At 40.3% G+C, this 12240-nt stretch overlaps 1 protein-coding gene across 1 annotated transcript in view; it reads left to right on the forward strand.

Moving 5' to 3' along the window:
- PUS7L (pseudouridine synthase 7 like) overlaps positions 1-12240 on the forward strand; it is a 47908-nt gene that overhangs the window by 18479 nt on the left and 17189 nt on the right. Inside the window, exons 2-6 of the mRNA XM_075857042.1 lie at positions 1003-1868; positions 2012-2171; positions 2375-2570; positions 3912-4010; positions 11021-11102. Coding sequence (XP_075713157.1) covers positions 1003-1868; positions 2012-2171; positions 2375-2570; positions 3912-4010; positions 11021-11102 — 1403 coding nt within the window. The remainder of the gene's footprint in view (positions 1-1002; positions 1869-2011; positions 2172-2374; positions 2571-3911; positions 4011-11020; positions 11103-12240) is intronic.

A 12240-nucleotide genomic window follows, 5' to 3' on the forward strand; every position in this document is an offset into this window, starting at 1 on the left:
TGTCCATATATGGACACAGCGAAGTCACTCACTTCTGCAGCGGAATCCCCGACTCTATGGCCGGGGATGCCGCTACAGGAGAAGTGAGTGACTACACTGTCCATATATGGACACAGCGAAGTCACTCACTTCTGCAGCGGAATCCCCGACTCTATGGCCGGGGATGCCGCTACAGGAGAAGTGAGTGACTACACTGTCCATATATGGACACAGCGAAGTCAATCACTTCTGCAGCGGAATCCCCGACTCTATGGCCGGGGATGCCGCTACAGGAGAAGTGAGTGACTACACTGTCCATATATGGACACTGTGACGTCACTCACTTCTGAAGCGGAATTCCCGACCTGTGGCAGGGAATTCCTCTCCAGGAGAAGTCAGTGACTACAATGTCCATATATGGACATTGAAGTCAGTGACTTCTCCTGGAAGGGGGGCATCACCTACAGGGGGCTGGGTGGCATCACCTACAGGGGGCTGGGTGGCATCACCTACAGGGGGCTGGGTGGCATCACCTACAGGGGGCTGGGTGGCATCACCTACAGGGGGCAGGGTGGCATCACCTACAGGGGGCTGGGTGGCATCACCTGAAGGGTGCTTAGTGGCATTACCTGCAGGGGGCTGGGTGGCATTACCTTCAGGGGGCTGGGTGGCATTACCTGCAGGGAGCTGGGTGGCATTACCTGCAGGGGGCTGGGTGGCATTATCTACAAAGGGCTGTGTGTGGCAACAATTTTAAATTAAATTCAGCCGATTTTAAAACGGACAGGGAAAAAAACGGATGCAAATCGGCCGATAAAAACTGCAACACGGCCCGGAACGGATGCAAACCGGCCGGGAAAATCGGCCTAAAACGGCCGATTTTCCCGGCCGACACTCAGACCCTGTCGTGTGAATGAGGCCTAAGGCAGACATGTCCGGAGAGCTGGCAGGTCCTCTTTAATGCGAGAGAGTTGTATGTTGGTATCTATTATTGAACGTATCTTTGTTTTTTTCTGTTTTTAGACTGTTTATTTATAAAATGGAAGAAAGACCCCTAGACCTTGACTCTCTTTCTTATATAACTGATCACACCGGTTTTTATGGAACCATTAAAAATTCTCCAGCTGACTTTGCTGTAACAGAGATTGATGTCACTGGCCAGCTTGTGACAAAAGGCTGCACAGATGTAAATGAAGAATTACAAACTCAGCATAATACTGAAGAAAACTTCAAAAAGACCAGGCTATGCCCAAGCACTGCTGAAGCTGAGATGAAAGACAAGCTGGTCAGAGATATATGTGAGGCTGTGCTTGAGAAAGTGGATAATGTCTTTGAGGACCAGGATCTTCCCGAATGTGAGGCAGACCTATATAATGTTGTTAACACTTTGTTAAGTCTAGATGTGCAGGAATCCCTAACTAAATTTGCATGTTCAGTAAGATCTGCTTTTGAATCTAAAGTATCTGGAGATGATCAGTGTGAACTGTCTTTGGGCCTATTTCCGGACAAAAGTGCTAGAGCCAGCATCCACAGTGCTGTGCGACAGACGTTCCCGTTCCTCCTCACTTTTACCAGAAGCCCTGAGGTTCTCGTTAAACCAAACCTGGATTACCAAGAGCTTTCCTTGTTGACATCCGAAGAGGAAGCAGACAAATTCTTTACATTCTTAGATGCAAAGGTGAATAGCTCAAGGTTTACATTTCAACCAGATGTGTGTAAAGAACACAGGAAATCTGTACATCATTTCATCAGCAAGAAGTTCGGGAAGCTGGTAGAAACCAAGTCCTTTTCTGAGAAAAGCACTGATGGACTGCAGAAAGTGTGCATAACTGTTAGATTCCGGGAGAGAAAGAGACAAAGATCAGAGGAAAACCCAGACATATTTACAGGTAGGAATTACTCCACCGCTGCCCATTAGTCCACCATTTTCATCACGCATTGCCACAGCTCCATTAGACACTCTGTGGTAGATCTGTGAATGTGTTTTTGTTTCGTAATTTTCTCATGCAAAAATATTTTGTCTTTGTTCTAGCGTTTACCCTTGAAAAAGAGAACCTGGAAACTCTGGAAGCTATAGGCTACCTAGCCTCTTCACTTGGCGTGCTTCCCTCAGACTTCAGCTATGCTGGTATTAAAGATAAGAAAGCCATTACGTACCAGTCTGTGGTTGTGAAGAAAGTTACTCCAGAGAGGTGCAATATTCGTCTTGTATAATATAGTCTTAAGAAATCTTTATTATTGTAGCAGCTTATCAGGTATAATATGGGTACTGCATTTATATTATACATTCAGCAATCCATATTGTCTGTTCCTCAGCAAGATTATCTCAAGATTTCTACAGTATAAACTTTAAAGAGTTGCCTGAGCTTTATTTTTTATTTAACTTCCCCTTTAGGCTGCGTGGAGCTGAAGTATTATTTAAAAAGAAGGGGATGAGGATATATAACATACATCCTACTAGCCAGCACTTGCATCTTGGTCAGTTAACTGGAAACCATTTCACCATTGTTGTGAGAGATGTAAAATGTCACGCCGGTGATATGTCAGAAGACCTTGAGAACAGAGTTGAAGAGGCAGTATGTAATGTCAAGGTATGTTTATCCTAATGGCACATTCATTTGTTTAGTGCTTAGACCATCCTTCTTTTCTCTACTTACTGTCATCTGTAACACTTCTTACCTCATTTGTGTAGTAAAAAATATACACATGTGAGCAATCCTATACGGCGGAGCTGGTTTTCCACCTGTGTTTACTTCTACTAGTTGAGGTACAGAAATATTTTGGCAACTCTTCTTGTAAGTCCCGAATCCTCTTTGTCCACCTTTGACTTTTACATTGAGGTCTACTTTAGTTAACATGTATATTAAACTGTTCAGTTTTCTGTGCTTACAGACTGTATTAAAAAATATTTGTTACTATATAATTTTAATTAAAAGGCAGTATGATAAAACAACATATAATTATATAATCAAATAGATTTTTTGATTGGCTGAAATAGTACATCATCATTCGCACTCCTAAGTCTAGGTTCATTGGTGCAGTACCACAAAATATGTATTGCTTTAAACGCACATATGGATTTTTTTTTTTGTTATTTTTTTTTTGTGGCTATAGCAATGTATAGTTTAGTCCTAGGAAAATATTTCTGATTATGTTATAGCAACTGTCAGGATAGGGCTATTCCTGGACAAAATACTATGGACTTTAGGAACCAGTAGCCAATATGACTATTTTAGTGGCCCAAGAATTCAAACTTCCGTAGACCTCAATAGAAATCAAGCTAAAAAGTCTGCTGCATCTAGACACGTTGGAGTCTTGGTTCTTGGGATGTGTTCAGCCCTGAACTACACACAGACTTTTGCAGTACTCCAGTTTTCATTTCAACTGGTGTGTGAACTGCTTCCAACACATTTTCTTTTCATCCTGTGTCTTTCATATTAATATATTTGACTTGCAACAGTTGCATGAAAATCTCAATACTATGGACTGCAACTTTTGCACTACAAAAGGTTTGTATGTAGTCCCAGCCTTATGTTTGGCATTCTTTGTCTACATTTATTTGTTGTTATTTAACCCAAGGTTATAAATATGTCTGTGCGCTAAGTTCGTTTGAAGGATAAACGAATAAAACTTAAGACAGAGATAATAAAATATCCAGATTTGCAGTTTACTAAGGATATTCAGTCGCATTCATTGTATATTTTGTCTTAATGGTCATCATATCACATGCAGTATATATAAGCTTCACATCTATTCCAAGTAGTTAACCAGAACATGAAGGCAACCACATAGAAGTTTTGTTTATGATGCACTCACCGTTGATAAGCTGTTACAGTTGTTGGTGCTACATAGGATCTTTTGTTTCTATCTTTTAGTTTGTTGTTTCTATCTTTTAGTTTGTAGCCCTTTCATATTTCTATCTGTTATTTCAGAACAGAGGCTTTATAAACTATTATGGACCACAAAGATTTGGGAAAGGACGGAATGTGCAGTCACATGAAATTGGATTGGCTTTACTGAAAGAAGAAATGGTATGCGCAGTCTAAGTGACATGATATATTTAATCTTGTAAACAAGTAGACAGCCATGCATCACATAGACCTCCTGCTTCTGAACCCATGGACTCCCACCAATAATATCTTCTAATTACCTCTGTGATGTGTCAGAAGTTGTATTAACTCCTTAAGGCTATGTTCACACGGAGTATTTTGGGGGAGGAATATCTGCCTCAAAGCTCCAAACGGAATTTTGAGGCAGATATTCCTCCCCCAAAATACTCCGTGTGAATAGCAATGATCGCGCCGTTTTTCGCCCGCGGCCATTGAGCGCCGCGGGCAGAAAACACGCTTTCTCCTGCCTCCCATTGAAGTCAATGGGAGGTCGGAGGCGGAAGCGCCCGAAGATAGGGCATGTCGCTTCTTTTCCCCGCGAGGCAGTTTTACTGCTCGCGGGAAAAAGACGCCGACGCCTCCCATTGAAATCAATGGGAGGCGTTCTCGGGCCGTTTATGCCGAGTTTTGCGACGCGGTTTCCGCGTCAAAAAACTCGGCAAAAGACCCCGTGTGAACATAGTCTAACGCCGAAGGACGGATATATCCGTCCTCAGCAGCTGCTAGTTCGCGCAGGAGGACGGATATATCCGTCCTGTGATCGCGCGGGTACTGACAGCGTACCCATGCGATCAGCGGCAGGAGCACGGCTGTTATACTCAGCCTGGCTCCTGCTGCAACTGCCGGAATCGAAGCACGCTCCGATTCCGGCAGTTTAACCCATTAAATGCCGCTGTCAATAGTGACAGCGGCATCTAATGTGTTTGACAGAGGGAGGGAGCTCCCTCTGTCACCCGATCGGCGCCCCCGCAAACAAATCGGGGGTCGCCGTCGGGTTTCCATGACAGCCGGGGGTCTAACAAAGACCCCCAGGTCTGTCTTCAGCATCTGCCTGTTAGGCGATGCCAGAGGCATGACCTAATAGGTTGCCTGTCAGTTTTACACTGACAGGCAATAATGCTTCGGTATACTAAGTATACCAAAGCATTATATATGCGATCAACAGATCGCATAGTGAAGTTCCCTGATGGGACTTAAAAAAAAAATGACAATCAGTTAAATAAAGCTTGTGAAAAAAAAAAAAAAAAAAATTACAGTCAAAGTCAAATAAAACTACTTTTTTGGCCCAAAAAGTGGTTTTATTTAGTAAAACTGTCAAAACAAATCACACATACACATATATGGTATCCCCGCGATCGTAACAACTTGACCAATAAAATGAACACATTAATTAAACCGCCGGATGAACGGCGTCCAAAGAAAACGCAAAAAACAACGGCAAAATTCTCTCTTTTCTCCCATTCCCCCCCAAAAAAATAAAATAAAAGTTAATCTATAAGTCCTATGTACCCCAAAATAGTACTAATGAAAACTACACATTGTCCCGCAAAAATCAAGCCCACATACCGCCACATTGACGGAAAAATAAAAACGTTACGGCTCTTGGAATGCGGCGATGCAAAAACAAGTAATTTTTTTCTAAAAGGGTTTTTATTGTGCAAACGTAGAAAAAACATATAAAACCTTTACATATTTGGTATCCCCATAATCGTGCCGACCCATAGAATAAAGTTAACATGTTATTTACGCTGCATAGTAAACGGCGTAAATTTATAACGTGAAAATTAATGCTGGAATAGCTGCTTATTTTCAATTCTCTCCTAAAATAAAGTTAATAAAAGTTAATCAATACATTATAAGCATCTAAAAATGGTACAATTACAAAATACAACTCGTCCCGCAAAAAACAAGCCCTTATACGGCTATGTCGACGGAATAAAAAAAAAGTTACGACTCTTGGAATGCGACCGTGAAAAAACAAGAAATAATCCTTGGTCATTAACGTGCAAAATGGCCCGGTCATTAAGGGGTTAAAGGGGTTTTCCCAACTTAGACATGTATGGCATATCTACAGGATTTGCCATAAATGTTTGATAGATGCGGGTCCCAGCTCTCGGACCCGCACCTATATTGAGAACTGGGTTCTCCCGTTTCGCCAGGTGCGACGGTCGCTGGCCGCAGAATCCAGGCAGGGGCTAGTAAGGAGGGGGTCGCATGTGCGTGCTGCTCTCCATTCTGTTGAATGGAAGTTACAGAAACACCCCGAGCAGCGATTGCTTGTCTTTTTTCGGAGCTGCCATTGAAAAGAATGGAGAGAGCAGAGCGCACGCACGACCCTCTCTCCACTAGTCCCTTCTTGGATTCTGCGGCCAGTGGCCGCCGCACCAGTTAAAACGGGGGTAGAGAGACCCCTGTTCTCGATATAGGTGCTGGTCTCAGAGCTGGGACCCACATCTAGCAGACAATTATGGCATATGCTATGGATATGACATAAATCTCTAAGTTGCCATGCTCTGTTCACACCACTTTCGGTATGTATGTTTGGCGTACCATCCACTAAATGATCCCGTCATATACCCCATGTTTATACATAGGGTATAATGTGTCGGACATATGCCAAAAGAGAGTCCTTTTGGCATATGTCTGACTGGCATATCTTATTTTTAATTGTACTAAAAGCGCAGTTGGCTACGCTTTTTAATACAAAAAATGTATACCACAAAGCATAAAACTTTTTTTTAGAATGTGAGTCAGTAGGCGATGTATGCAACTGTATGGCATACAGTTGCATATGTCAGGGCTATAGGTTCGGCATGTCAAGAGAGATTCTTTTAGTATGTTCTAATTGTAAGGACAAAATGAGATGTCAAAATGAGAAGTCGTATTTTAAAATACTTGAACAAAACCTAAACAAAGTATATTCGGACTGGACAAGAAAATTTCTCGTTTGTTTGTTACAAATCATATATCTTGCCTTTCATTTTATGCAGTTATATCTTAGTTCGCCAGCCATGTTGTCTTCTACTAAAAATAGGCAGAAAAAATAACTAGTTCCTTTCTCACTGATAGTTGTTTGGTAACTTTATTTTCTATAACTTTATATTATAAAGTATACTCACACTGTTCACAGCGTTTTTAGAGGATCCATGATGTATATGACGGATCTATTTTGATTTAGTCTTTTTTACAGGATAGAATAGTGCCGCTTGCTATGCTATTCTGACTATCACAAAGCAATGGGATCCTTACTTTTTTATTTTAAGTGCACTGTAACTATAATAATGGTTGCAAAAGTGTAAGTACCCTTTAATTAGCACAGAATTCTGGACCTATTTAGAAAAATACAAAATAAACCATAATAGTTCAATGGTGAACTCCTTAATTTAACCCCTACCAGCACCACGACTTAACTGTATGTCCCTCTCTTTATCTATCGGCAGCCTCACAACGCAATCGCTGGGTGCAGATGGTTATCATGGCCGCGGGGGGCCTTATAATGGCCCCCATACTTGCCAAGTCTATATGCCTATTAGCCATTGGCTGTCAGTTTAACCAAAGCACTATTGAAGCGATGCAATTGCATTGTGAAGTCCTTTAGTGGGACTAAAAAATAAATTCATGTTTATTAATGTTCACAATAACAGAAAAAAACTTTTCAAAATGAAAAAGAAAACTATTTTTTTGATAAAAATGGTTTTATTTTGCAAAAGTGTTAAACAAAATACACATAATAGTCCATCTCAACTTTTTGATGATATTCTAATTCATTAATTTATTTCAGTAATTCAAATCAAAAAGTGAAACTCAAATATTATTATATAGATTCATTACACACAGAGTGATCTATTTCCAGCATTTTTTCTCTTTTAATGTTGATGATTATGGCTAACAGTTATTGAAAACCCAAAATTTTGTGTCTCAGAAAATTAGAATATTAAATAAGCCCAATTTAAAAAATGATTTTTAATACCAAAATGTTGGCCTACTAAAAAGTATGTACAGTATGCACTCAATACTTGGTCGGGGCTCCTTTTGCATGAATTACTGCATCAATGCAGCGTGGCATGGGGGCGATCAGCCTGTGGCAATGCTGAGGTGTTATGGAAGCACAGGTTACTTTGATAGTGGCCTTCAGCTCGTCTGCATTGTTGGGTCTGGTGTCTCATCTTCCTCTCCAATACCACATAGATTCTCTATGGGGTTTAGCTCAGGCGAGTTTGCTGGCCAATCAAGAGCAGTGATACTGTGGTTATTAAACCAGGTATTGGCACTTTTGTCAGTGTGGGCAGGTGCCAAGTCCTGCTGGAAAATGAAATCGGCATCTCCATAAATCTTGTCAGTAGGGGGAAGCATTAAGAGCGCTAAAATTTCTTGGTAGACAGCTGCGTTGACTCTGGACTTGATATAACAAAATGGATCTCAGGGAGATGTGCTACCGACAACGATAATATTTTCTGGTGCATAAATGATACGATCAGCTGATGAACGTTCTTCAGCTCATCGTTGCCCTGTTTACACAGGGTAATGTTCAGGAAAGAGCGTTCATATGAACGCTCGTTTGCCTGCTAATTGGCCCTGGTAAAAGGCTTTGAGATTGGCCGATAGGATGGCATTAGTTAAAATGGTCATTTTGCCACAGCTACTTCATGTGTTATCTAATTCCCCAGTATGGTTGAATGTTAACAACATATTTAAAATAATAACCTAATCAGCACTTTAATTTGGATAGAAAAAACAGCTAGGATTAGCCTAAAAACCTTACAGGGGGATATGGAATAACCAATTTAAAACTATACTTCCTGTCCTCCCTACTATGTAATTTGCATTATTGGAGAGAGGCAAAGTTGGGCAATATAGTGTATGAGAGTTCAAATAGACTGACCCCATACACCATATTTCAGATTCTTGATCCTGGGCATTTTGGTAGGCAACCTTATAACTGTTTTCCGACCTTAGATTATTCAACTCTTCAGCTTTTTCTCTTCTATGGGATAATGTTTATTTAGCAAATTTTTACACATCACCAGCTCGGGTTATTGGAAAAGCAGGGGGGTTTTCCTGGTCTCACAAATATGTGAGGACGGAAAATTCCTATTTTTGAAAAAACCTTTAGACCATATGAAGCACCTCAAATGTTTTATTATTCTCAACTACAATGTTTGTATTTGTCCTTGGGAACAACCCTAGGATGTTAGTTGACTCATCAAATTGGCTGGGACAGTTCATAATGACCCAAACTAAAAGAGGTACCATTTCTAGGTACTATGATGCAATACAAGGGTTATTAATTAGGGGGGTACAGCCGCGATTGAGGGACCTTTGGATCCAAGACGAAAGTGAACTAACAGAAGCAATGTGATCAAAAGTTTTTGTAATATTTTTACTTATTTGACTAGTGAACTCAATAGGCTCATTCAGTTCAAAATAATATATAGAACTTATTTTTCTCCCAAATTTTTACACTTTATTAAAAGACAAGATACTAATAGTTGTCCAAAAGTCTGGGGGATGGGAAGCGGACTGGATCCATATGTTCTGGCATTGCCCCAAATTGTATAAATATTTGGGAAAAATCATTGAAGTCATGTCTGTTATGTTCAGAAGAACAATTCCCATGAGTTTTAGATTATGTCTTTTGGGAGATCTAATAGAGATGTGACTAGTAAATCACTAGTATATAGGTTATTGTTTGTGGCATGGAAGCATTTTGGTATTCTACAGATTTCGTAAGAAATTCCCACATATTGTTTATGGTAAACTAAAGTAGTTGAATTAAGAAATAAAGAGCTTATTTATTACCTAAGGGAAAATAGATATACCTAGTGGCAAAATACCGGGAAACTTTGGGATCTCTCTTAGTTAAGGATGGTTATATGATTCTGAATGACAAATATCTATAAATCTTAAAGGAGTTGTCCGATGAAAATAAAAACTATTCATTGTGTCTATTTTCTGAAAGGAATAAACTATATATTATACTTTCTTTTCCAAACCTGCACAGATCACAGGTTTTCAGTCCCCGTCACGTTGACCCGGAAGTTCAGATCGGCCGCTCTTGTGGTGACACATCGACACAGGCTCTGAGTGGGAGCAGCTCCCCCTCCTCTCTGTGTGTCGATGACCCTGTTGAAGGGGCTGGCCTCCTGGTTCAATTAATCAGCTAAGCCAGCCCCCTCCTCTGTCACGACTGATTCAGAGACTGAAAAGGGGGCTAGCTTAGCTGATTAACTTTAAATATATTAGTCAAAATATTAAAGTTTATAATTGTCTGATTGCTGTGGGCCCCACCCCTAACCCCCGTTCCTCCTTACTGCTTAAACGCAGTGAGGATATCTAATCCAACAGTGGTTGAGCATGCCTACTGCCGCTATATTCGAAGTCTATAAGAATGACAGAAACAGCCGAGTACAGTTCCGTAGACCTTAAATTAGACATTTCTTACATAGGGTTTCCATTTTCACAGGCTTAAAAGGCAAAGCATCTCAAGGGAGGAAACTTAGCATTTGGTGATGTCCATGGGTTCCAGACTTCAGGCAGTCATTTCGCTGCAAAGGATTTGCATCTGAGTAATAAAAATAATCCTTATATTTATAATTATTAATTTTTCCAATTACTTTTGAACCTGTGAAAATTGAGGGACTATGTAAAAATATGGCTGCAATTCCTAAGCGGTTAATGCAATATTTTCGTTAAAGTCCTTGTATTGAGGCTGAAAGTCTACACTTCAATCTTCATTGATTTATTTCATATCCATCGTTGTCATGTACAGATGTGCAATAATGAAAATTGTGTCACTGTCCAAATACTTCTAGACCAGACTGCTGTTATAGTTTTACATTCACTTAGGATGTATGTTATAATTGTGATGTATGTAGATTGCTTTCTGTTTCTACTATGACATTAAAGTGTCTTTCTTTTCTGTTCGGAAAAAAAAAAACCCCAAAAAAAGCCTGTTTAAACCCACTATGATAAACGTTATTATAAAACACGATGAGGGCGGCATACTTTACATTAGACCCACAATAGTTTTTGTAGCAGTGTCCAGTGTATTATTATATATCTCATTCCTTGATATCCTGTGTTTTATTTTTTTGTACAGTATAAGATATACTAATGGACTGTTCACTAAAATGTAAACATTTCTTTTCCAGGCACAGGCTATAAAATTATTTTTCACCCCTGAAGATGGTGACGATCCTGTAAATAAAGCAAAAAAGTATTTTTTTCAAACGGGTAAGCACTAAATACAATGTATGTAAAATCTCCCTAATTCATTGAATATAATAATTGACATAATAGTTTATAAAAACCAGTAAATCCTAGAAAGTAAAAAAGATGCAAACCAAACAACCTGCAGATCCATTCTCAGGTACATTTATGGGGTTTTTCCCCACAAACTTTGTATAGGGTAAATAAGTGAGTCCCACTATTTGTAAGCTAAATATCGCAAAGAAATTTGAACCAAGTATCCCAGGGCTGTGTTCCATTGTGAATACCTGTCTACAATGCTCAATAGCAATATTTACTGCATAATTAATACTTCAATACTGTGTTCAAAATTATCATTCAGTGCTTAAAACGGTATTCCCATCTCAGCCATTTTTGCCAAATCCACCCCTGGGACCCGCATCTATCTCTAGAACAAGGCCCCCTGACCCTCCTCCTACCTTCTGTCGATGGGCTCTGGCCACTGCGTTACGAAGAGGACGTTTTTTTTGGAAAACAGCCAAGCTCAGTTTGCTAAGCTGATTCCGGAAACTCCCATAGAAGTGAATCAGAGTTCCGGAAACAGCGTAAATAGCTTGTTGGTCTAGACGGTTTCCAGAATTTCCATTTACTGGAAATCTCTGCCACCTAGTAACTCAGTGGCAGGAGCCCATTCACTGTGACAGATGGTAGGGCGGAGGTCAGTAGACCCTATTCTAGAGATAGGTGCCAGTCTGAAGAGTGGTACCCGCACCTACCGAACCTTTATGGCATATCCTGTAGAAAACTTGAGAAACATATTACAAAACTATAGTCCGTTGCTGTGGTTTTAATTTTTTGGGGAAAAGAACAAAACAAGCCTAAAGCTATTTCAAATAATTTTTAAGTTGATCTGTCATCAGAATACGCTGCTCTAAATAAGGACAGCACAGTATGATCTGCTCTCCTGTAAGCCTAAATACAAGTACAAAATAGCCAGCCACCAATCACTGTCAAGAGAGGTGGAGAGGGACAAGGAGTACACTGGATTCATAGTCTTTAACCCCTTCCCGCTCAGCTCAGTACTATTACGTGACACTGAGCACATAGTTCGCGCTCAGCTCAGTAATAGTACTGACCTGAGTAAACACGGCGCCATTTAATCCCGGCGTGTGTTTGAGCTGTG

The sequence above is a fragment of the Rhinoderma darwinii genome, chromosome 3 (genome assembly GCF_050947455.1).
Source record: "Rhinoderma darwinii isolate aRhiDar2 chromosome 3, aRhiDar2.hap1, whole genome shotgun sequence".
Classification (NCBI taxonomy): domain Eukaryota; kingdom Metazoa; phylum Chordata; class Amphibia; order Anura; family Rhinodermatidae; genus Rhinoderma; species Rhinoderma darwinii.